Source organism: Eremomyces bilateralis, assembly GCF_010015585.1.
Source record: "Eremomyces bilateralis CBS 781.70 unplaced genomic scaffold P152scaffold_35, whole genome shotgun sequence".
NCBI classification, from domain to species: Eukaryota; Fungi; Ascomycota; class Dothideomycetes; order Eremomycetales; family Eremomycetaceae; genus Eremomyces; species Eremomyces bilateralis.
In genome coordinates, this window is record NW_022985101.1 from 123,309 (window position 1) to 147,741 (window position 24,433).

Below are 24,433 nucleotides of genomic sequence, written 5' to 3' on the forward strand. Positions count from 1 at the left end.
TTTCTTCTAAAGAGTTGTCCGGCGGGCCAGTAGACGAATCGCTTGCGTTGATCGACCCTCCAGAACCAGAGGACTCCCGATCCTTGTCTTCTTTGGATTTATTGCCATGGGCGCGCTTTTCTTGCCTCTCAGACGCTGACCGGGTCGGTTTTGTTTTCTTTGATCGGGCTGAAACGTCGGGACCGAAGGTCGTTCTCGTAGTCAGAACCTGGGTACTCTGAGCAACACCTAGTCGACGGAATTTCTTGGTGGCGACGGCTTTGGGGGCCTCCTGCTTCAGCAATTTCCGAGACACAGCCTTTGCACTATTTATTGGCCGTTCCCTTGCCTCCTCCAGCTCTGTAGATGGATGACCATTGCGTGTCTTTTTGATTGCGGTCGCTTTCGGCGCTTTGAATGAAGGTCGCAATAAGGCTTCGAGCGGAGGGAGCTCATCGTCTGTCATAGGCTCATTCAGACGCGCCATCAAGAGAAATGTACCGAGCTTAACAATGATGCAGAATGAGATGTTGAGGCAATTTATGCAGAGCGAAGACTTTGAACTACGGTAGTAGCTCCATACAGAATCATGAACTGAGGTTTGTGAAATGCGGTCGAACTGTGTTTATGTTTATCCTATTTGGGTTTAGCCGATAGCTACCTATCCCTGTCACTAGAGCAGAATCCTAACGTCATCTGGTTAAAGCAAGTTGGAATCTCTTGTTCGACTTTGCACTGAGGGTGGTCCTATCATGTCTATGTAATTCTCTATATCACATATCGAAGCATTATACAGACGTCAAGTTTACAAGCGATATCTCAAAATAATGGCGACGGCTCTCTTAATGGTCGACATGCAGAATGCCTTCCTCGACATGACCAAAGTAGCGCTTCCGAACATCGTCAAACTCTCACAGCACTTCTCTTCCAATTCCTGGCCACGTATCTTCACTCAACATGGGCACACTCGAGAAGAACTCACACCTCCGTTCAAGAACCAGTTGGTTAGAAAATGGGGTCCGGATGGATCAATTGCGAAAGGGAGTCTGAGCTGGGAATTCATCCCAGATATCAAACAGCTCATCACGTCCGACAGTCCAATTATTCCTAAGAACACATACGATGCCTTCCTAGGTACGGATCTCGAGAAGCGTCTGCATGACTTGGGCGTCAAAAGGCTGGTTGTCTGTGGAGTCATGACCGACTGTTGTTGTGATACCACTGCACGGGGTGCCTTCAATCGTGGTTTCGAGACATGGTTGGTGAGCGATGCAACTGGTACGGCGAACAAGATTCAGCATGAGCGTGGATTAAATGCATTTGGTTTCGCTTATGGCGATGTGATCACTACAGACGAGGTGTTGAAGAGGCTGAAGTGAAGGACCGGAAGTCAACCGTGGCGTCCCAAACAAGAAAACTGGAGTATTGCTTCAAATGGATATGACTGACGCGAAAATACGACCTTCCATGGAAGCAGAACATTGATAGCAAGGTAGAATACTGTCTTTAACGCCTCCATCTACTTGTACTGCAAGATGGACAGGTAATATATGAAGACATACGAACTCTTACAAACAATAGGGTACAAAGTACTCCAGATCTCCAACTCCAAAGTCCAACTCGCTCACGACGTGCCGAAAGTCTGGCCTCCCTCTTTAAGCCATCTCTCCTCTTCTTCAGTGGATTCCCGGCCCATTACCTTGTTTCGGTAGGGATATCTGCCAAACTGCTCCAAGATGACCCGATGCTTCTCTTCAAATTCTTCGCCCATTTTCATGAATTTCATGGCTTCGTTGTCTCCAGCCTCATCGATATCCGACGCCATCTCCGAGTTTAACTTGGTAAAAATATCATGGTCCTCGAGGTGTTCCGAATGCATGAGCGGCATGCAAAACCACCATCGATATGCGGTTGATTGTCGGAAGCGTGGATGGAGATCTGGACGTGGTTGCATCTGGAGGATGGCACGGCAAAGGGAACGGGAAAGAATATCGTAGTGGCCATAAATCAGCCTTTGGTCTTTGCGATAGATGTTTCGGGGATATTGGTCCAGCAGCAACAAGAGACTCAGCGCTGTTTCCGAAGGCGTGATCTGGACTACATCATCGCCCATTTGAACTTCTGCCTCTTGTATTTCCGCTATGAAGGGTGCCGATAGAGCCTGTGAGAATGCGATTTCGGTGGCATAATCCGGGACAGCGGGAAAGGTCCAGTCCCGAATGGATTCGAGCGCTTGGTTGGCAGATGCCCTGCATATTTTATCGAACTGCTCGCGTTCCTCTTGTCCAGCTATACCGAACCATTTTTTCAGGGAGGACTCCGGTGCAATAGTGGCGGTTGCAGGTATCCCTTCGAACCAGATATCGAATATCTTCCGATACAAGCGAGGCGTAAATAGCGCCTTGTTTAAAGAGAAAGGCTTTCCGACACTAGCCATCATTTAAGAGCCTGATGGAATGGTCTTTGATATCGAATTTGATATCAATGATTTTAGATTTGACATGGAACTGCTGGAGTTGTAAAAAGGAGTACTTAGTTGATTAGTTCAATGATCTCCATGTCTGCAGGGTTCCCCATAATATTGAAAACAATCCAACTACATTCCCATTTTCCCCTAGCCTTTCACTCATCGTCTCCTTTACATTCAACTTGCAAAATCTTCGTTTGTAATGCACACACATACATGGCAAATCGCTGGATCGCCTGGGAAAGGTATGTACTGAAAGGTAACGGTAAATACCTACAATCCCGCTCGGCATTCCTCAAGTCCTGCAGAACGCACCTTTCAATAATATTTTACTTAAGTACCCCAGACCCACCAAAGCGTGAGTTTGCTCAATTCCTGCGCTATCAGATGGGTGGTACGTTCCTAAATTCATCTTAAGTTATGGTACGGTTAACGGGACGTGCTCGTCCCGCGGATCAGAGCTCCTGCGAATATTCTATACCAATAGATCTTGGATGCCATTTTCACTTCGACTGGAAACGACACCATCCTTCATCATGACAGACAACCTGCGTCAAACCATTCCTGTATTCTTGGCAAGTGTAGTCCAGTACTTCGCATTGTACCGGACTAGTGCATCCCCTGAGGTGGTCCCTTGGTCCTTGGTACCGCGATATCCAGAGTCCAGACAAGCTCCATGAGATCTGAACTCTGGTTCAGCCGGATTGCCGTGCCACATGGTTTTTGCGATCCCTCATTCTTGCCGAAATCCGCTCTCCGGGGTTTCCGAGATCGACTCCCTGCTGAGTGCTGAGCATTAGGAATCTGATATCCAACCCCATTTGCACGCCGAGGCGCGTTCTCCGCTTCTACCTAATTCCATTGACGTCTCGAAGACTTCACTGTCCAACCCCTCCCGATATGATCGTGGGAACTGTCATCTAACTTATCAGCTCGCTCGCCCTCCAGCTGTTGTTAAATTCTTCATCACCGTTTCTAGCGCTCTCATGGAAAAAAGGCTGCGAAGCTTCCCTCCAGCAAATGATAGCTCCCCCGGACTTTTCTATGTTCTTGCGCTGGATACTCCAATTACTTTCCTTGGTAGTCATCAGTACGAAGCTACTAAGGTTCATCCATAAAAACCTACATTTGTTGAAGTGTCCATGCCGCCTGCGAAGAAGAAAGATTCGTCGAAGCAGACCAAGTCGGGGCGGACTTCTGAAGAGAATCAAGAACGGTAGATGTGACCGAGTTGTTTGCTGAGGATATGGCTAATGTGAGTAACCCAGAGCTTACATTGCCGCGTCTCGAAGGAGCGATCGGTCCTTCGAGGCGAGATGGGAGTCCGCCCAGCGTGCTTCCGAAATCCACAAGAAGAGGACCGGACGTGGTTTCAAGCTGTCTCATGAGATTGTGATGAACGAAGAAATATATGAAGAGGAGGATGATTTCGAAGCTAGGTTTCTGAGTCGAGTCGGCGTGCCTGCGCCGAAAGATTTCAGTCTGACTGAGCGGCTCGCTGCTTACCATGCCGCCGGTGTTCCTGCGGAACGGCTCAGCGGCTTTGACCAACCCCTTGAACTTCTAGGCTTTGCTCCGCAGCAAACGCGGCACACGTTGCCACAAGGAAACATGGCAACTCCGAACCAGCGAACTGGTGAAGCTCGAAATCATCCATATCCGGTGACAATGGGGCAGAGACGTACGCTTCGAAACCGAAGGGCATCGGTCGTCCCATCTACCGGTCATTCCATGGCAGACGAGGATGCCCTAAGTCCAAATCTGCGAGATTCTTTGGAGCGGAGAAGCTCGGTGGTTGGCTCGCAGGATCGAAATCAACGATATGCGACCCAGTCGCCCAATATGTGGCAATCGCCTATTGGATCGGGTCACCGTGATCAGATGAGACGACTGGCGGAACAAACGTTCCCTCAGCGAACCGACCCAACTTTTCAGTTTAATTCCGAAATGAAGACTCTTCCACCCAAGAGCGGGCCGCTCACGCCAACAGCCCGAGACCCTGATTTCCCACTCGGATATGGTCCTTGGAGTTCCTACACATCGTTTTATACCGACAACCCAATGGGTTCCGTGGATGCGGACACACCTAGCTGTCTAAGATCGGATGGGAATCCAATGTCTCCCCCGGTGTTTAGTGCGAATGAACTCGCAAGCCCTCATCTGCACGCCCAGGAACCATTCTTTGGTAATAGGGGTAATGTGGCAGGCGGAGGTTCCAACGACGACCCCGTCTTCCTCGACCCATGCTTTGGTATGGATGGAATCGACCAATTCAATGAGACCTTGTCATTAGGATATCCAGTGATGGAATCTCCTGCTTGCCAAAATGACGACTACTCTGGTAATTTATATGGAATACCAAAAGAGCAAGGTTTCACCCCGCTTCAAGCGTCCTGGTTCCCGATTGATCCGTCCAAATCCTTTGATTCTTTCCAAGACGAAACGCGAGGTTAGCCGCAATGCCACAACTCCTCGATCGACCGACCATTTTCGCTAATCCCGTCATCCAGAGACCGATCTCGGCCTTGATTCTGAGTGGCTTAACCTCATCAACTCGTCGAACGAGATCGATGCGGCCCCAGGCGCATAGGCGGGTTGGCGTCTCCTCTGAGATTTCGATGCTAATCCATTCCATTCGACTCACATTTACACTTCCGGTTACGACCGTCCATATTTTTGCCTGGGACCGTTTCGAGAGAAGACGTGGGTAATATCATCGTAGCATCGCGCAGTTGCATTATGGAATTTTGGGTCTCGTGTGTGGATATTCATTTACGAGTTTATGGGTTCGCTAGAAACGACTGATCAACAGTGGCGCATGGCATTCCTCGGGATGAGTCGCAAACTGGCATCTGGCTTACCTTCTTCACCGGCGTTTTCTGAGGAGATAGCATTTTCTCACGGTACACAAAGGGTTATTGGGAGATTAAGGGCGTTCTCAACGATGCAAGACATGGGCCAGGCTATCTTATTTATATTTGGGAGGAAGCGAGGTATATGGATATGTTTAACCGAAGGCCAGGGAGATGAGGGTGGCCCGCAATATCACCACCACGTCACGAGAAGCATTGGAACGTCAGTAACTCTGCAGTCTGCGCTTCTGTGTCGCTCGCCTCGCCACGCCACCATATCCCCTGGTCTTATTAAAGGGACGGGCACTCGACGAAATGTCGGCTTCGGATGCCCTTTCGAAGTTCCAAAATTCGATTCCAGGAAGCAAGGATCTAGATGTACGAACTGAGGTCTGTGAAGGCCAAAGTGGAGCTATGGCATATGGCCTGTGCTAATAATACGAGTTGAAGATTTGTCGTCTGAGGCTTTTGTTTGGTGTAACCGAATCACAGGTATAACTCCGGGCCCAATTTGGCGGTGCTGCATCTTGCCGTAACCATCATCGTGTTTCGTGTCCGACTTTACACGTATCCTGTGCAGTCCCTTCTTCGATCGGTTCGTTACCTACAGAATTTTCCATTACCAGAAGCCTGTCATGGCGCAAGAAGTGTGCGATACGTCCCGGCCTCGCGAATTTGATTTGGAATCGGGCACAACACGACTTCGGACATGTTCAGGAACCCAACCAGGGACTGCGATTGTGGTGACTCGACTTACTTCTAGTGGTGCACAGAGATGATCTGGGCTTCAGATCAGCGAGCCCTAAGTGTGGGCGTTGAGAGGGCCGAGCCAGTGTTCGCTGAAGTCAAACGGCGAGATTACTCTCGATGATCTGCGCGCCGCATGCTTCAGTGCCTGCAGAATCCCCAGCGCTCAGTCCGGGTGTTACAAGAGCCGGGAGCTTTGAGTTTCCCTGAACCCCTGAGCACGAGAGGGAATGCTCGACATCTTCCTGCAACGTTACCTGTCATGCAATTTCCACGTTGGTTCCTGGATATTTTGTGTGATGCCCCATTGTCGAGATTTAGTGGCCAATTCTTCTCATCATTTGTTCAACTCTCGAAGCTTTTGTTGCCGACCAATGTGGAATCTAGGCAAGGCACTGTCCTCGTACCGCGGGACCAGTGCCACCGACACGACGGAAGTAATTCTCAACAAATGGATCATTTGACGCAGGGCGAGACCTGCCTTGCAGTCCTTGACTGCAAACCGTTTTGGTGCTTTATCGGACGCGGTAAACCGACGGCAGGGCAGGATTAATTCGGGTGCGACTGCGGCTGACTGGTGGGGACAGAGGCAGAAAGATATGATGCAATTCAGACTCTACGTTTGTTGGCATGATTTCGTTCTAACTTCCGAGTCCACATCGGCCGTTCAACCGAGTAGGCTTCCCTCGCCAATCTGATGGTTGCCATGGCCATTATCTCGCGATGAGGAATCATCGTCCACTCCTTTGCTGAGTGTATTGGGTGCCATCAAGGCCCTATTCTACCTGTCCTCACAAGTTTGAATTGATGCTCCACGCTGTTTTCTGTCAGGCGGGGTCGGTTCTCGTTTGGTTAGTATGCGGGAGACAGCATGGAGACAACATGAAGGCAGTATAGAGACAGCATGAAGACAGGATGCAGTGAGACGTCGGTAGGTAGGGGATGAAGTGGGTGGCTGCTTTGCATGATTGCATCTTGTGTTTCCCCAGGCCATGGCTCAGTTTCAACGTCCTACCGTCCAGTCTGAATACTTTGTTGATGCTTAATCGCGGTTCCTCGCGTGTAACGTTGAAATTCACCGACGTGGCCATCGAAGACTCACTTCATTTGCCCACTTGCTCCCTCGCAGACATCGGATGAACCGAATGCGAACCAAGAGGGCATCTAATATCAGATCAGTGAGATGATCAGTGGGATGATCAGTGAAACAAGAGCTGAATAATTCGGTTGGTATCCCCCGAATGGAGGGAAATGACAATCCGAACCTGCACCTCTCTCCCTTGATATTCACCTGTTAGTGACATACAGTGGTCCGGGGAGGAATTTGGAGACGTGCAGGAAGACGATGGGAGCGAAGCAAGAGAGCACTGGATATCGGGACATCACGTGCAACCTAAGCCGCAATCAGATATCGATGGTGACAGACAGAGCTCAGTTCAGCTTCACACCCGACATCAATCTAGTCAGGTCACTGCTAGTAGTATCATCCGGCCTCAATCCGATCTGATATGACCTGACCTAACCTAACCAGATCTGATCTGATGATCCACTTTGCCCTTTGCACATCCTGTGAGATCACACAGATCATGATCAACCGGACCACTATCATCCCCCTTCACATCGCTTCTGCATCTCCCCGTCATTCAAACTGGACTTCTTCGGCACCGTGCGTTTCCTGTGTACCGTATGGCTACTCTTCCTGCCATCCATGATTCCTCACCATCGCCCGGTCGGTTTGTAATGTCCCTCCCTGTCTCCCTCAGTGGTCCGGGAAAGTTTCCCCGTCTAAGATGCGGTATAAATGATCCATTGCCATCACTCTTTTCCCTTGAATTCCCTTTCGCACCTCAGTCGTGTCACTCGTTGCGGTTCTCCGCCGTCCCTTCGTTTTGTACTGTCTCTGAACACTGTATTTCTGCCGATTCGAGTCTCTTGCTGTTGTATCCATTGCCGTACCTCTCCCTCTCGACAGGATGCTGCCCCCAAGATTTGCTTTGCCGCTTGCCGTTATAGTGTCTCTTGTTGCTGCGGAGCCTATTCCTGGTAAGACTAGAAGTTTCCTTTGTTCCCCAGTCCTTTTCGTGCAAAGTTTCCTTGCTCTTGTATGATATCAACTCCCTAGCTCCCGCGCTGCTTGAACGCTCTATCCGCCCTATCCTTCCTTTGTTGACTTGATTAAAACTGGATAAACGCGTCCCAAAATTTTTGATATCGGCGTATTCCATACCCGCATCCTCCTGTGGAAAATTGTCGTGCAGGTTTTGTTTAGTTTCAGTCAATTTCAGTCAATTTCACCACGAATCCTCGCTTGCTAGCGAGAAGCATAGAAAGACTAATTCCAAACAGTCAATCTCAAAGCGGATTGTAACGAAACGTCTTCTGGTGCTATTACGACCGAATCCAGCACTGACCAAGATTCTCCGAGTCTTTCATGGTCTTTCGTCAGCCCAACCAGTACTTCGGCGACCTCTCGAACCTCGGCATTTACGGAGTCTCTTGAGCCCTCGGGTCCATCATGGAGCTGGATTAGCCAGTCTCTCTCTACCAGTGACACAGAAGGCTCACCGGTGGTTCCTACTTCCAATGGATCGAGCCTATCGCTCACTCGTCGGACTTCGTCGTCCTCGTCCAGTAAGTTCTCGGCTGTCGGTCCGACTGTTTGTGCAACCGACGGCGGGACCAGCGTATGCTTTGTATTTGCAAGCAGCTTGGCCTCCCGTCCGACCAGCTCGCCGTCGATCCCTCCTCGAATCACTCGGAGCAGCGGCTCACTGACTGTAACCGTTCCTGCAGGGGCCGGGACGTTTTCTAGGACTCTAAGCACTGCATCCGGTGCTCCGGTTCTTCCTAGCCCCGGGAGTGTAACATCATGGCCGTACAATGGTTTTGAATCTAGCAGGTCGTTGACCAGCTCGGATTCAGTCCCGGGTAGCTCAACTCAAGGATCGCCAGAGGCTCCAACATCAAGCGCTCCTTGCTTGAATGCAACATCCTCTCACAGCACCTCCCCTGGGTCTCCAGTGGTTTCATCAAACAGCAGTGCTCTTTCATCTGAACCGACCTCGAGCCTTTCTTCAACGTCCACAGTTGCCGTGACCTGGTCGAGTTCCACTCTGTCTTTATCCTTGCCGAGCTCATCCGCGTCAAGTTCAGCGATCTTCTCGAATAGCTCTTCAACTGGCCCTTCATCTTCATCCCCAGAAGGCACCAGCACTATCACTCTTCCACGTACATCGACCGTCGTCATTACAGTTTCCAGTTCTAGAGCATCGTCTAGTCCCACCTCACATGGCCCCGCCTTTCCTTCCAACAGCACCTCTTCAATTCTCCCGACTTCTCCAGGGGTCTCTACAAGTTCCTCCATACCGAGTCATAGCAGCTCCAGCCCCTCAAGCATCTCGACAGAACCGGACTTGCCTCCGTATGGCTCCCTTTCGTCCATTTCGTCCGCGACAGTGCCATCATCGCAGCCTGCATCCTCGGCAAATTCAACAAGCGACAACCCAGTCATCTCGAGTTCATCAAGCGGGATAAGTAGTGGGGTGTCTTCGGCGTCATCTGGCTCTTCGGAATCGACGCATGGAAGTCTCACAAGTTCTGGAACGTCGCCGTTGACCCCATCGGCATCGTCTTCTGTGCCATGGGCAAACTCCACGAGTGGTGGTCCAGTGACTCCTAGTTCGTCCATACCCCTCTTGACTTCCGTCTCTGGGTCATCAGCGTCGCCATCATCCAACTCAACAAGTGAAGGTCCTGTCAGTCCAAGTTCCTCACCATCATCCTTCACATCCAGTGCCAGCTCGAATTCGAGTCACCTCAGTTCATCCTGGCAATCGCCAACCCTGCCCAGGTATGGAACTGAAACTGGGACAGTTTCTTCCAGTAGTATTAGCTCCACGTGGTCGAGCGCCTCAATCCCCACTTCATCGGTCCCCATACCCTCTTCAAACTCCACGAGCGTGGGCCCGGTGGTGCCAAGTTCAACGTCCATTTCCAGTCCGAGCAGTGGTCTATCCACGGGATCCTCCACGTCTGTTCCCTCGAGTTGGATATTCAACTCGACATCGTCTAGCGGGACGGGGACTGGAACTCCGACGGGAACCTTCACAAGCTCGAGAAGTTCCTCTAAAACTGAATCAAGGACGACATCCAAGACTAGGACCAAACAGTCAACAAGATCAGTCACGGGGACAGGAACATTGCCAACTGGAACCGGATCACAGACGAACACTACCATCCACACGTCTACAGTTCATGTAACCCCCGTTCCTAGCTCGTCCACAACAGGCAGCCCAGAGACAGGATCAAGCACAGGACCCTCCAGCCCTTCGACATGGAGTACTTCAAGCCCTTCAGTTCCATTGTCCTCTGCCTCCTCTAGCACCATTAGGACAAGCACAGGCGATTCTGGGAGCCCGTCTTCCTCGTCCAGCGGTTGGTCAAATTCCACCACTTCAAGTAGCCATGTACCCTCCTCATCGGGGGTAGGATCCACAACTCATTGTCCCCCCACGGACTCAGGATCAACCTCATCTGTACCCCCCTCAAGCGCGGATTCCTCGAGCGCATCCTCATCCGTGGCTTCATCCGACTCCTCAGCATCGTCTTCTTCCGTTGAAAGTTCCCCATCCAATCCACCTGGGACGAGTACAGTGACTCTACCTAGCACCTCGACGAACGTTGTAACAGTCTCCAGCTCGACGTTACCTTCAAGCTCTACCCCTGGAAGCCCCGGGACGTCATCATCACTAACCGACCCATCGAATTCGACGAGCTCTGTCCCTGGAACGTCGACAGGGACCGTTACGGTGCCTGGATCTTCCAGCTCATCCAGCTCTAGTTCGTCGACTAGTGATACTTCCGAAAGCCCTATAACCCCATCGTCGTCGATAGAGTCTACTAGTTCGACTGCAAGCAACTCAACAAGCTCTAGCGGCACCGGTGTCTCGTCCTCGAGTTTTGTGAGCTCCAGCAGCGTGTCATGGTCTCACATCTTGCCTCCAACATCTACCAGTCAATCTACTCGCACAACATCTAGAGGTCCAGATGTGTCAAGCTCGTCGTTGAGCTTGCCGCCAAGCTCGTCCAGCCCGTCCTCGAGCTCGTCGTCCAGCCTGTCGTCCAGTCCGTCCTCAAGCTCGTCGTCCAGCCCGTCGTCCAGTCTATCCTCAAGCTTGTCGTCCAGCCCATCGTCCAGCCCGTCCTCAAGCTCGTCGTCCAGCCCATCGTCGAGCCCGTCCTCAAGCTCGCCGCCAAGTTCGTCCAGCCTGACGTCGAGCTCGTCGACAAGCCCGTTGTCGAGCCCATCGCCGAGCCCGTCCTCAAGCTCGCCGCCAAGCTCGTCCAGCCCATTGTCAAGCCCGTCATCGAGCCCGTCGTCCAGCCCATCGTCCACCCCATCGTCCAGCCCGTCGTCCAGCCCATCGTCCAGCTCGTCGTCAAACCCGTCCTCAAGCTCGCCGCCAAGCTCGTCCAGCCCGCTGTCGAGCCCATCGTCCAGCCCGTCGTCCAGCCCGTCCTCGAGCTTGTCGTCAAGCTCATCGTCCAGCCCGTCCTCAAGCTTGTCGTCAAGCTCATCGTCAAGCCCGTCCTCAAGCTCACCGCCAAGCTCGTCTAGCCCGCCGTCGAGTTTGTCGTCTAGCTCGTCCGGCCCGTCGTCAAGTTCGTCGTCAAGCTCTAGGACTGCATCCAGTTCGGAGATTTCCTCGTCGACGGGAAGCTGGAGCTCTTCATCAACCACGACGTCGTCGCCATCGGAGACCGCAAGCACCTCGTCCGGATCTTCATCAACGACAGAGTCCGACTCCACACCGACAAGCAGCCTTTCGAGCTCATCATGGTCTACCACCAGCAGCGTTTCCACAACAGATGGTAGCCCGGTTGTTCCATCCTCATCGTTCTCCCAACCGAGCACGTTCTCGACAGTGACCAGGTCACAGTCATCTGGAAACGGGAATCCACCAGGAGGGTATGGGGGTTTCGAGCCTAGTTCAACTGGCGGGGAGGGGGGTTATGAACCTAGCCCAACGGAAGGGGGCGGACCAGAGAGACACCTATGGCATGGACATTGAAATAACAAGTTCTAGGAGCATTTAAGAAAGGTAGACGCATCCTGACAATGACTTGGTAAATAGCAAGCTGACAAAACACAGATTTGGTTCCAGATAGACTCTGGGGCTCATAACTGATGGGCAGGGTCGAGGTTAGGAGATGAGTAGGATGTGAACAGCCACCCGTTCAGCAAGGGTGGTTCCAAACTTTGTGCTTCTCACTTTCCTTAAGTCTGCGAGGTTACAAGAGTAATTTGACAGAGCGCGAGCATCGGTAGTCCAATTGCAGCACCGTGGAAATTTGCAAACCAGGGCTCGTCGTGGTGTCTCAACTTTAGACTTCATCGTACTCTAGGTTGGATTTATAGAGGGCACCGATTACGATGACCTAATCCCTTTTAAACCTGATAATAATCGAGAGTTAGTTATGGATAAGGGTAGTTAATAGTAGTCGAGGCCTTAAGGGAGATAGTGACTAGGGAGATAATTAACTGGTAATCGGGTGCACGTGATAATTGATATTAACATACAGTATCACGTGCTAATCCCAACCCCGCACTATCTGTATTAATCATACGGTATTAATAATACCATATGCATCATTACAGCATCGCTCCGTTCCAGTATGGAAGGTTACAGTAGCTACCTAGCTATCCGAATTTAGGTCGGTAGCAATCGAAGCTCTAACGCAAGGGGGAATTCATCTTTCATTCATTGAATTGGTTCCGTGGAACTTGGAAGGCGAATTGAAGTGATATGTGAAAGAGGCCGATCCTCCCACTCCATTGCTTTTACGGGTACTAATTGGATGTAAGTAGGTACCGTCCTACTCGTAAATAACTACTCTATACAGTACTATGTAAACACGTAAGCAACATCAAGCTTCCGTTCTGTGTAGTTCCTGCATCATCACCCGCCAAACACCCGCCAAACACCCCACACAGAGGGCACTACTGCACAGCACACACACTACGGAGGATTCGTCTAGGTCAGGTATTATTCGATTCACTAGAGCGACTCCTGGTATTAATTGGTATCCCAATTCCCCCCGCCTCCCCCCGCCCGCATTGATTGATTAGACTCATCAGCTATTGCAGTGACTGAGTGAGTGACACCCTCCTGACAGCTACAGCTCCACCTCCTCCTCCCACTCCCTCCACCACCTCCACCTCCTCCTCTGCCACCACTCGGTTCTATTGAGTACTGCTATCACTATACGGCCACGACTTGCCTACCTCCCCATCCTCCCCGTCACCGTCCAGGCTACATGCCGCTTTTGGAATGCCACCCCGATCGGCTTTGACCAGCTCCTTCTCCGTCACAGACGCCAATTTGGAGGTTGTGTGCCCTCTCAAGAACCACGATGGCTCAAGCTGTCGCAAGAGGTGTCTGGGCGTAAGTCAACTCCCCCCTCTCTTCCTTCGCCTCTGCCACCACCACTACAACCTCCTCTTATCTCTCCCTGTTCAAACCATTGCGACAAGATGTCTTGCTTCTCCTTCGTGTCCCGCCCCGTCCGTGATCGTTCTCGTCCCTGGTCACTCCATCATCGTCCTCAATTGATCGCTGACATGCAACCGCTGCTGTAGGAGAAGCGATATCGGTCCATGCAAGAGCACATCCGTCGTGCCCACCCCGATAACTACATCCCGAAACTCCCAGCGACCGAAGAGAGCTTTCTGTTGATGGTCAATACCCCTCCATCGCACCGTCCTCATTTACACCAAGCCGACGGTCTCCCCGCTCCGTCGTCATCATTGTCATCCGGTATGTGCCGACCTAGTTGACTGCGCCGGTTCGATTGAGCCTTCATATGTGTCGCTGATCCACCAGCTCCAGGTTACGGTCTTGACAGGAATGCCTTGTTTGGCGATGAGTATGGTGCGGTCGCTCCTCCCCGCGTCCCCGAGGAATTTCGTCGCGGATCCCTTCTCCAGGCGTCCCATGCTGCCGCTGCCCTAACCCAGCTGCACAATCATCGCCCGGATTCGGATTGGGACTCGGAACAGGTCCGTATCCGTCCCCTCTGCCTCAATTTCTGTTGCATCGCGGTATCGACTAACATACGAACCACAGGAGAGCGCGGGGGAGTTCGGTACCTCGTCCCAACTAGGCATACATGCTACGTGCAAAAGCAACCAGCTCACATACCTGCAGGTCGATCGTCCACGCTACCTCCCTTCGCAAGCGGCCGACCCGTCAAACCGAACCGACCGCGGAAGCCATCGGTGGGCCAGAATGCTCGTAAGGCCAAACACGAAAGGCAGAGAAGCAATGATCACGCGCGGAGGATGAGTTATGATAGGAAAGCGTACAGTGCGGAACCTTCGAGCATGGCCCAACTGATGGGAAAGAGATGGGAAGATCTGATTGATGCTGCAGCCAGTGCGACCGAGGAAGATGGGAGAGACCTCACTCCGGTTCGTTTTGGGTGCCCTCTCCATCCCTTCCACCTCTCCTATCTTTGATAGCGGAGGTAGGGTGAATGTCGAAGCGAAGCAAACATCGAGCTCACCTATGGCCTAGATACCCTCGTCGCCCCACCCGACGAAATCGCAACCGAACCACGTTTCCAACGATCGATCCTCCCTTCCACCACCGTACCTTGCAGGTAATCGAAACTCCGGTGGTTACGCCGCTTCGCCGTTAGCACGAACGCTCACACCCCCACCTCCAGACACGTCCGATCTGCAGCCGTTTCCTTCCGTCGAATCATCGGTGGACTCAAGTATCTCCGGGCGAAACTTCCACTTTCCATCGTCCATCGGCCTCGGGGACGGTAGTCCCGGGGGGATCGCGATGAGTAAGACGGGTAGCAGTTCCGGCTACCGCCCACGAAGTGGTCCCGGCTACTCGGGGTCGAGCGGCAGCACCGGGGGCACCCACAGCCAACGGAGCAGTTACCTTGACGGGTTGCTCGAGCGGTCAGCCGGTGATTCGGCATTTATGTCGCAATACGGGAATCTCAGTGGCATCGGATTCAGCCCCTCGCAACTGCAGATCCAGCCGCACTTCTCGCAGTCGAACCCTCCCATCGATCCCCACATCACCTCGTCGCCCGTCTCGCGCCCCACGTATCCCACCAGCTCCGCATCGGGCCACCCTTCCCTTCAACCCCCTGTCTCGCTCATGATGTCCGGTTCCGGGTTCTCGCCACATTACCAGCAGCAGACCAACCCGAGCTCTCGGGTAGTGGAGATTTACTGCGCTGCCTGCCACCGTCTGGCACCGCTATCGCAGGCATACGCGTGCACGGAATGCATCTGCGGGGTGTGTCCGGCGTGCGTGGACGTATGGGTGGAGGAGCAGGCCCGAGGGCGAGGGGTCAAGTGCCCGAAATGCGGAGCGGTGGGCGGCAAGTTTAAACGCGTCGGTTTGGATGTGAGATAAGCGGCGAGAAGACGCAGAGCTAGGTGATGACTTGCGAGGCAATCGAACGTGCTGACGGTGTGCTTCTCTCCCTAGGTCAAGTACAATTGAGCCGGTTGGGCTCGTGCTGTGGTTTCGGAAAGGGACGAGGGAAGATGAGCCGGGACCGCGGTTGAGACATGGAAAGGACATGGAGAGCAACCCAGCTTCGAGTCAGGTCGGGATGGCTGGATCTGTCCCAGGCCGGAGCTATTGGTAGGGATGGCTGGCCTTGATGCATTGGAACCGTCGAGGCCATCGGACAAGCGAGAGGGAAGGCTGAGTTCGAGATTTTGGCACGAGCCATGAAATATGAGGGAGGGTCGGATAGACGGAGATCACGAAGGACTCGGAGGACATGAATAGACGACGAAATGGTAAATTTCTATGACGATATCACTCACGGCCGGTGTTGGGTTTGCTTTCTCGTCTGCATAGACTATTATGTCTTGCATAACCGCAGCCTGACGACTCCACTACCAGTGCTATCAATATGTACACAACTACGGATATGCACAGGTAATTACCGATACACTCTCACCCAATCCCGTAAAGCGGAAACAGATTACAGAATGGATGGCTATTGTACTCCCTACTCTCCATCACTATTGAATTCTCCAATATCATCATACAGTAATATTACGTGTAATATCCACCTCACTTTTCTTTTCCAATGTAGCAGGGATTGCCAGGAAATTCCTCGCTTCCATTGTCGACCTTCTACGACTCTCTCCCTCCAATTGCGATGATCCAAAGTCGTACTATCCAAGTCGAGGCGGAAGTTAGTTCAATCACTGTCGTCCACTGACCACTGAGTGGCCCGTCTCTCTGGCTTGCCTAGTGAGTGATGACCGGTGAGTGGTGCGTGATGGTCGTCGATCCCCCTTCCCACGTCCGGAGCACACAGATTTCATTTCCCCCTCGTTCCCAGTTCATGTTTCTTCCTCTTATCTGGGATCTGGTGATCTGGGATCGGACATTATTTGCGGGATACACCATTATGGGTTATTATTATTACTCCTCAACTTCTCGTTCATTTTGGATTCCCTAACTTCGGATAACACTTCTAGTATCTTATATCCACCATCGGAGGAATTCCGCTTCTTTCTCCCCCATGGTGATCCGACCCACCCTTTAGTCTCTATCATCTATGAACCCGTCGACTCCTTTGCCTTCACGTCCACAGTGTTGGCGCTGATTTCGTGACAAATACCTGCATTTATTTCATTTATTTCCCGTGTCCTCGAGCTACCATGTCCCTTACGGTGAAGGCGTTGAACGGCGACACTTCCTTCCTCCTCACCTTCGCACCTCCAATCGCTTCCGACGACCTCTCCGACCCGGGCCAGTTCCCTGGCAGCTACACGATCCTGATCGATCCTTGGTTAACAGGTTCGGCCGACATCATCTCCTCCAGGTTCTCCTCTTGCAACCATGTCCCTCCCTTTCCCACTGCGTCTCTCGCCGAGCTCCCGGAACCCGATATGATCATCATCTCTCAAGACAAACCGGACCATTGTCATGAGGAGACCTTGTGCCAACTGTCGCCCCATATTACATCGGCGATTCTCGCGGCTCCAGCGGCTGCGCGGAAGATTCGAAGTTGGCAGCATTTCGATTCGGGTCGAATTGAGTCGTTGCAGAAGTACAATCCAGCGCGACCCGCCACCCTATATCGCCTGGAGATCCCCTCGTTCTCGCCTTCCGGGGAATCAGGCGAAGTCACGGTGGCTTTCATGCCTTCGAAAAGAGACATGACCGGCGTACACAATACCGTTGGCATCACTTATCGACCACCGAGCAGCGTGTTGTCCACCACGCAAAAGGCAACCTATCATAGTATCCTTCCCACCCCTCCACACTCCCCGTCTATGACGACCCTCTCCGCCTCTGTTGGTGCTACCCCCGTCCCATTTTCCCCATCGTCGGTGTCATTCCCCCCATCCCCAGGGGTATATCACCGACCGTCGACAGCGCATTCTCTCAACGCTCCGCTGTCCCCTCTTACCTCGCTTCCGATGTCCCCATCGCGTCCAACAACCTCACAATCTCAACGATCGGTCCCGATCTCGTTCAGCCAGCTATCCGACGTGCCCCCCGTCCCACCACTTCCACCTGCGTATGCCTCCTCGGCACATCAAGTTTCTTCCCTCCAGCTTCACTCGTCGACAATCGCCACCGAACGCGTCCTTTCGGTGCTCTACTCGCCTCATGGCTTCCTACCGACCGCGAGCTCGAACCACCTCTCGTCCTACCTGACTCCTCTCCTGCGCGCATATGCAACATCACATCTGATGCCGTTGGCAGCCCTCCCCTTAACCTGCCTCATACACCCTTTCAACGACGTCAAGGTGCCCTGGTACAAAGGAGGTATCGTTTCGGCAGGCGCTCCAAGTGGCTGGGAAGTGATCCGCGGTGTAGGCGCCAGAAGCTGGATCAGTGCGCATGACGGAGACAAAGATGTCCGAGGATGGGGAGTTCGTGGCATGAAAACCAAAGTGTACGCCGTCGACGAAGTTGTTCGGGGACTCGGCGGTGCCGGCGTCTTGGGCTGCGAGTACTCCAAGGAGAAGCGGGACTCCGGTACCGCCAGTGCCACAGCGGACAGTCCCACCGCCGGCGCGCAGGACGAGCGACCACCGCGCGTCAGTGCGAGCGACACTGGCGCATCAACGAGTACCCCGGGAAGCGGCATAAGCGAGGCGGGGAGAAGCACGAGCGAGAGAAGCGAAGGAAGTAGCATGAAGATGCCATTACCACGCACCGTTTTGGCTCGCAGGCCTAGTCTGGAGCTAGGCGCGTTGGGGAAGACGAAGCGCTCCGTGACGGAGGTATTGAAGCTGGGTGCCGGGAAGGTTTACCGGACGCACGTCGACTGATGCAGTTTGGGATGGTCTTACAGGTATATCGAGCGAGGTGTCTCGGATCACTTATGCCTCGATCCAGGAGTCTCGGCGTTCAATGGTCCGCCGTCAATAGTGACGGACCGGTGGCTTTTATTGTAGATCCTTTTCCATTTAGCGTAGAGCGTCGGAGTCTCGGAAGGCCTATTGGCCTGTTGAAGCGCTGCGCATAGCACAAGTGTAATGTTAGAAGTTGGTATCTCGTGGTAAAATGCACACTCTCGGGTATCGAATTCCAAGGCTCAAACCCCAAAAACTCCCCCACGTATCGTGGTTCATTGTAGCCGGTATTCATCAATCGTCATGTTCTCCCCAATGCCTCTCCGCAACCCCTCCCGCAACTGATCCCACCGTCCACCGCCACCTTGATTGCCTAATGTCCGCTCTTTCAAAATCTCCCGCACTTTTCCCAGTCCCATCCTCCTCATTGTTACCGTATCTGCCGCCCCATGTAGCGATCGGCCCCTTCCTCGAAGAAGGTACTCCTCAAACCAGCCATCCTCGTCTTCATTCATGGGGAGGTTGATCAACTGCATCGCTCGATTCGCTCGATCTTTATGGGTCGACTCGGATGACAGCGCTTCGTGAATCAGGAGCTCGAGGAGCCCCCGTTGGAGATGCGGGCCCACAGGCTGTGAGCGCATGAAGGAGAAAGCTCGTGGAATGCTGATGCTGCACCGGTAGCGGAAAAACCGAGTCACCAGGTCATCGCTGGTGATTCGCATGTTGGTCGCGACGTAGAAGGACATGGGGAGACCTCGCAGATGTTGGCTTTCTGGAGGATTGTGGCCGCCATGCTTTTTCAGTCCGGCCTTCTGATCTCCCTTCTCCTCTTCCGCTTCAGCGCAATGCTCTAGCAAGACCCCGAGGATTTCTTCGTGAAAGACGGGCTGTAGGGACGGCTCGGTTAGGTAGCCCACGGCGTGAACGAAGTCGAGACGGTCTAGACACCAGAGGCCAAGCAGCGCGAGATAATACTTTCGAGGGAGGGTGGACCGCTGAGCGAATCGGGTAGCGTCTGATTCCTCGCTAGGAGTAGTGCTGGTGAGGTCCAGCAGGAGGTAGAAGAGGAGGGAGAGTTGGTGGTGCGTGGGAATCGGTGCGGACGTAATGCTCTCATGCAAAGTGCGTAACTCAGCGTTGGTTCGGGGAGGGTAGATGTGTGCACCTGATCATCGTTAGCAACTCCCTTTTCGGTTTTGAGAATGCATTAATACTTGGGATGTTTAGCAGCTCCAATAGGCGGTCAATGAAGAGCTGCCCATGGAGTTTGCGTCGGTTCTCATGGATCTCGTTCTGCAGTGCGGATGCATAGTGGCATCGATGGTTGAAGCTGAAGACGTCGGAGAAGTCTTGAATATCCAACATAGTAAGGACTGAGGCCAGGTTAGGGGATGTAGAATAGGGCGCCGATCGATAGGAATATTGAAGTGCAATCGTGGATGGATTAATCAAAGCCAAGTTCCTTTAATGAGGTGTGAGGATTAGGATGCCGCGTCTAAAGAAGACGCGAAGCACATTGGGATTTCGGAATATAGGGATGGAATCATGACCATACGCATTACTCATGAACTCATTAGAGGAAATATAAATCCTTCCTACGTAACTATATTTATTAATCTACAGAATTGAGATTATGTCCTTGTCCAGGATCTTACACGAGTGTAGGAGCCATACGAGAACAAAGGAAGAATTACTCTCTGGTTGCCTACCAGATGTTACTAGTCTCACAAATACGGTTGGTTCTGATATGTCACTGTATTGTAATGGCTTGCTTCGGGGAAAGACGTATGCGTAATTATCTACGGTGCCTATATAACAAGATTCATGGACTTGCCGCGAGTGAATAGCACATGAACCAAGGGGCTTCGTCCCAAACGAGCTCGGTCTGCACGAATGCTGTGCGGCTGCACTCATGGGGATAGAAACCTGCATCGTCCGGGAAAGCAGCCAAAAGAATTCGCAATTTCAAAGTATAGCTAGGAACAGACTGAGAACGGGCCCGTCTTCGCGATAATCAAAGGGTATACTTGAATCCAACCTGGCCCTCGATAGGCTTGGCCAATGTTCCAAGGTCAAGCTGCTTGTTCTTCAGGTGGAAATAGGCACTGCAAGCGACAAGTGCCCCCAGGATGAAGAACTGAAGCCCTGCTGTGATCCAGAGTCCGGTTCGATAATATGGAGCCTCCTTCTCCATGAATGTGGTGGACGCGAGGATGCCCCCGATAGCGCCAAACCCAATCTGCAACGCACTTCCGACGGATCTCTTCGACTGCAAGCGGATGTTGTTCGACTGATATGCAAGGATAGCGGGAATATTACCCTGGCATCCCATCACTCCGAGGAAGATGCCGAAGTATCGAACGCCGTGGTTCGTGTGGTAAGCAACGATCATCAGTCCGATGATGGTGATGATGGCCTGGGCCGCAATGACGGGCGCTCGAACTCGGTACTTATCCCCCAACCAAGCGAAGCCGAAAGCAGTGAATACTGCAGCACAGGCGGGGGGTGCTGCCAACGCATTCGCCTCACCGCCAGAATATCCCATTCCCTAAAATACGGTCAGCAAAGCTGTTGGGCGCGAAGCAACTTCATATCACCTACGGCAATGATGACGGGCGAAAAGTACGCGAACGCATACGCTGGCATGGTTACAGAGGCGAACATGAGTGAGCTGTTGCGATCAGTCCCGTTCCCGCAATAGCAATCCCAATCAACTTACAAGGTCCAGAGTTTCCAGTCTCCAAGGTGATGGAAGAACCTTCCCCAGGTCAGTTCATCCGGGACGGAATCACCTCGATCGCTCTCAATTCGGTTAGCGATGAAGGTCGCCTCGGCGGGGCTCAAGAATCCTTTCCGCTCCGCCTTGTCGGGGAAGTCAATGATGAGGAACCAAGCAAGGATGGCGACGACCTGGGTAAGGAGGCCTTCGATGATCTGGCGGAACATTAGCCTCGTTTTCGCAACCATTAACCTATCCGACCGTGGCATCTTACGAAGATCCATCGCCAGCCCCTGATACCACTAAGTCCTTCCATCTGCATCAAACCAAAGGCAAGGATGCTGGCCAATCCACCAACAAATACGGATAGGAGATAGAATGCGGCTAGACTGGATGGGCGATTAGTCAATATCGGGAACTTAGGGTGCAAACTTTCTCCTTACCGTTTCTGGACTTCAAATCGGATATACCAACAAGTCGCGAGGTAGACGCAGCCGGGAAAGAATCCTGCAGCATGTCAACAACGTTTCCCCTTCCTAAAAAGTCCCGATGTCATACCAGCTTCGAAAAATCCCAGCAGAGTACGACAGGCAGTAAGAGCCTGCCAGCTATTCACAAAACCTTGACCAAGCATCACCGTGCCCCATGCGAAGGCAATGAAAGAGAGCCAATTGGCGCTGCCCACTTTTCGTAGGACAATGTTGGACGGAAGCTATCAACGTATCAGTTTCGCCTTGGGGAGGGGCCCACGTAACATAACGACTGACCTCGAAGAAGAAGTACGGGATGAAGAACATGGTCAAAGCAATGGCGTACCTGTCTCCAACGGTGAGACCGAGGTCCTTTGCCATACCAGCGACACGTGCATTGGAAATCTGAAGGGATGGTCAGTCTACGATCGGCTATGCATCACAAAGTCGAATCCGGAAGCCTACGTTTGTCCTATCGATCAGAGAGATGGAATACAATGCTCCGAGGATTGGCAAGAGCCTCCAGTCAATTCTGCGCATAAGCCGCTTTTCAGTGCCAGTATCGAACTCTGGAACCTCTCCTGGAGTAAAGTCCAGGTGTTTCTCGGCGTCGTCATGAACGACGCCGGTCTTGGGGTCGCCGCTGTCCATGATTGACTTGGACCACGAAGACTAGGAAGAAGATAAACAACGGAACGTAGGGGGAAAGGAACAAAGCGAAAGGAGGGGTTGAGGTTTCTTGTAAGACTGTACGTGATCGACGAGGTGCACGATGGATATAAGTATGTAATTTAGTTGACAATGACTTGAAAGGGAATCCTCTTGTCCTGACCAGCCCTGGGTAAAATATTGTGCCCTGGTCGTTCTGGAGCGTTCTCTCCATTCGCGATGGTCCGATCGTTCTGGGCGTTGGTCGGAAATGCTGGGACGAACTGGGATCACCTGGACTCCCCCGCAAACTCTCGCCATAATCTCACCAACTCTCCCTACTTGCAGCGCAACCCCGCTTCCAACACGCGGTCGCCAAGGGCTTCGCATATCGCTTTCGTTGAATCACGTCTCATGATTTGGACGCCTCTTAACTTGGAGACAAGCCGTCGTGAGAAGCCATTGCATTCAATTGCAGCCTTTTGCGACAACCATGGCGAGATTCCGAGGCTCCTCTTGAACTACTTCCACACATCGAATATTAGCGTGCGGCGTTTGCCCTTGGGGCATGGACTTTTGTCGCACACGACACGGTGTTCCTGACGGGGGCGACAGACTTCGTCTACGACGGGAATGTTTCTCGTTCTCTCGTATCGGATTCCCCGGCTCACGGTTCATATTCCTTGTTTTGTGAGTTTAAAGCCGTTGTCGTAGCACCGGGACTATCACATCCGGTCAAACGGATCGCTTTCGGTCACAAGTTCCCTCGGACTCGTCCTTGATCCTCAAGGAAGGATCAGCCGGTACATAAGACGCGAAGTGCAGCGCCGAATATGTGTACTGTACGGGTCAAACAACAAAGGAGTTTAGACAATCCTTTGTTAGATGAATTGTTACTCCCGACCGTAGGAAGTAGGTGGCCAATTGCCCATCTCTCTCGTTTCCCTAGATTAGACTCCACCAGGGTGGCTCTATCACCGGAACGCCACATAAAACATCATCCAATGAATGAAAGAGGCGTATACTGATGCCCAGCAGCCCAGGAGAGGCAATAGGCATAAAATAATCTAATGAAAGGCGGTTTAATAATGCCAAGTAGTTCTCCGAACCAAACATGCACGTGACAGCCAGGTTAGGATTGGAGTCCAAGTACAAATGAAGGATTTGAAACGAAGCGATGCAGGATCTAGACATGGAAAAGAGTCAAAGGGCAACTAAACACAAGATACTGATACTAACGATATAAAAAAGGAAAAGAATTGTAGCAAGTACTGGAAAATACTTACCATTACCTATCGTAAACCACACAACGCCACTTCTCCTTCAGTGATTCCGACGGTACTGTATCGTCGTCCATCTAAGTATCGGTACTGATGACGCCGTGTAGAGAGCGCCTATCAAAGCAAACGACAAAAGGATAACTATGTAAGTACCAAGTATATAAAAGATGCAAGAGCCAATAAATGGCCGTCGGCGAAGCTCTCTCGGGGGATGACCAGTTGAGGGAACAATGCCCGAAGCCATGAGCTCACGAGATGCATTTTGCAAATCGACCTGGAGCTCCAGCGGTATCTCTCGCCGGAGAAGTGTCATGAAGAAAGTAACCCGCGTAGGTACTTGTGTAGACTTCATGTACCTCGACTTCATATTCCTCAATCCTGCCTGGCTTCCGAGCTATTTAAAAGCTGGGCAAAGAATGTCTCCACAGGAATCCTACTCCGCCTGCCGTTGCTCACTGAGCAGTCATCTCTCATCTGCCTCGGCTTCGACCCCAACCCAACTTCGCGTCCCCACTTCATTGGATTCGTCGACCCACCGTCACTATTCCAGTCTCCTAGCTAAACGAATGCGGTACAGATACGGAATACCGATATGGTTTTTAAATTAAATATCTGGTCAAGTAGACATTCCCAATAGAAGCCCCGGAGTACAATCACACCGAGGCGTATCTCCACCAACCTCGAACACACTGCCTCCCTGTTACCCTCTCACCATTTGGCCAATATCGTATCCTGGAACCATTTCGTTGGATTCTCCCCTGGCTTGTATTCGGTTCAGACTGTGGGAAGAAAAGGATGAGTAAGAAAAGTTCTTCTATTTCGGTTGTCGTTTTTGAGTCCTATTCTCCTTAGATCCGAAACTTTTCATTTATACCAAGTCCTGCGCGTTCGTATTTCGTATCCGCTA

General features: G+C 52.1%; 8 protein-coding genes across 8 annotated transcripts; 5 read left to right on the plus strand and 3 right to left on the minus strand.

Moving 5' to 3' along the window:
- The first annotated feature begins 714 nt into the window (after window positions 1-714).
- On the plus strand, window positions 715-1,480 carry P152DRAFT_218977 (Isochorismatase hydrolase). Its single transcript, XM_033674472.1, has one exon. The coding sequence runs from the start codon at window positions 807-809 to the stop codon at window positions 1,356-1,358; it is 552 nt and encodes a 183-aa protein (XP_033530130.1). The 5' UTR covers window positions 715-806; the 3' UTR covers window positions 1,359-1,480.
- P152DRAFT_462496 (DUF924-domain-containing protein) lies at window positions 1,289-2,508 on the minus strand. Its single transcript, XM_033680366.1, has one exon. It carries the CDS (start codon window positions 2,417-2,419, stop codon window positions 1,604-1,606), a length of 816 nt encoding a protein of 271 aa, XP_033530131.1. The 5' UTR covers window positions 2,420-2,508; the 3' UTR covers window positions 1,289-1,603.
- A 718-nt stretch (window positions 2,509-3,226) lies between these two features.
- On the plus strand, window positions 3,227-5,132 carry P152DRAFT_218980 (uncharacterized protein). The gene is made up of 3 exons (XM_033674473.1): window positions 3,227-3,662; window positions 3,715-4,895; window positions 4,957-5,132. Exons 1-3 carry the CDS (start codon window positions 3,589-3,591, stop codon window positions 5,034-5,036), a joined length of 1,335 nt encoding a protein of 444 aa, XP_033530132.1. The 5' UTR covers window positions 3,227-3,588; the 3' UTR covers window positions 5,037-5,132.
- P152DRAFT_218985 (uncharacterized protein) lies at window positions 5,065-5,790 on the plus strand. The gene has a single exon (XM_033674474.1). It carries the CDS (start codon window positions 5,229-5,231, stop codon window positions 5,685-5,687), a length of 459 nt encoding a protein of 152 aa, XP_033530133.1. The 5' UTR covers window positions 5,065-5,228; the 3' UTR covers window positions 5,688-5,790.
- A 7,586-nt stretch (window positions 5,791-13,376) lies between these two features.
- P152DRAFT_468978 (uncharacterized protein) lies at window positions 13,377-15,485 on the plus strand (the record flags this gene model as incomplete). The annotated part of the gene is made up of 6 exons (XM_033680857.1): window positions 13,377-13,490; window positions 13,685-13,862; window positions 13,935-14,104; window positions 14,231-14,515; window positions 14,622-14,898; window positions 15,289-15,485. The coding sequence occupies 6 exons, from the start codon at window positions 13,377-13,379 to the stop codon at window positions 15,483-15,485; spliced, it is 1,221 nt and encodes a 406-aa protein (XP_033530134.1).
- Window positions 15,486-16,278: 793 nt separating this feature from the next.
- P152DRAFT_462504 (uncharacterized protein) lies at window positions 16,279-18,686 on the plus strand. The gene has a single exon (XM_033680367.1). It carries the CDS (start codon window positions 16,757-16,759, stop codon window positions 18,380-18,382), a length of 1,626 nt encoding a protein of 541 aa, XP_033530135.1. The 5' UTR covers window positions 16,279-16,756; the 3' UTR covers window positions 18,383-18,686.
- On the minus strand, window positions 18,477-19,955 carry P152DRAFT_462505 (uncharacterized protein). The gene is made up of 2 exons (XM_033680368.1): window positions 19,624-19,955; window positions 18,477-19,574 (listed from the first exon to the last, which is right to left on the minus strand). Exons 1-2 carry the CDS (start codon window positions 19,772-19,774, stop codon window positions 18,682-18,684), a joined length of 1,044 nt encoding a protein of 347 aa, XP_033530136.1. The 5' UTR covers window positions 19,775-19,955; the 3' UTR covers window positions 18,477-18,681.
- A 468-nt stretch (window positions 19,956-20,423) lies between these two features.
- On the minus strand, window positions 20,424-22,249 carry P152DRAFT_468981 (MFS general substrate transporter; the record flags this gene model as incomplete). Its single annotated transcript, XM_033680858.1, has 8 exons — window positions 20,424-20,957; window positions 21,011-21,080; window positions 21,129-21,343; window positions 21,403-21,517; window positions 21,572-21,635; window positions 21,687-21,840; window positions 21,896-22,003; window positions 22,064-22,249. 8 exons carry the CDS (start codon window positions 22,247-22,249, stop codon window positions 20,424-20,426), a joined length of 1,446 nt encoding a protein of 481 aa, XP_033530137.1.
- Window positions 22,250-24,433: the final 2,184 nt, after the last annotated feature.

Bases quoted from the DNA above. Each gene is read 5' to 3' on its own strand.
- P152DRAFT_218977 (XM_033674472.1), top strand. From the start codon at position 807: ATGGCGACGGCTCTCTTAATGGTCGACATGCAGAATGCCTTCCTCGAC.
- P152DRAFT_462496 (XM_033680366.1), bottom strand. From the start codon at position 2,419: ATGATGGCTAGTGTCGGAAAGCCTTTCTCTTTAAACAAGGCGCTATTT.
- P152DRAFT_218980 (XM_033674473.1), top strand. From the start codon at position 3,589: ATGCCGCCTGCGAAGAAGAAAGATTCGTCGAAGCAGACCAAGTCGGGG. The intron at 3,663-3,714 runs GTAGATGTGACC...TGAGTAACCCAG, and splicing joins TCTGAAGAGAATCAAGAACG to AGCTTACATTGCCGCGTCTC. The intron at 4,896-4,956 runs GTTAGCCGCAAT...CCCGTCATCCAG, and splicing joins TTTCCAAGACGAAACGCGAG to AGACCGATCTCGGCCTTGAT.
- P152DRAFT_218985 (XM_033674474.1), top strand. From the start codon at position 5,229: ATGGGTTCGCTAGAAACGACTGATCAACAGTGGCGCATGGCATTCCTC.
- P152DRAFT_462504 (XM_033680367.1), top strand. From the start codon at position 16,757: ATGTCCCTTACGGTGAAGGCGTTGAACGGCGACACTTCCTTCCTCCTC.
- P152DRAFT_462505 (XM_033680368.1), bottom strand. From the start codon at position 19,774: ATGTTGGATATTCAAGACTTCTCCGACGTCTTCAGCTTCAACCATCGA. The intron at 19,575-19,623 runs GTATTAATGCAT...AACGATGATCAG, and splicing joins GGAGCTGCTAAACATCCCAA to GTGCACACATCTACCCTCCC.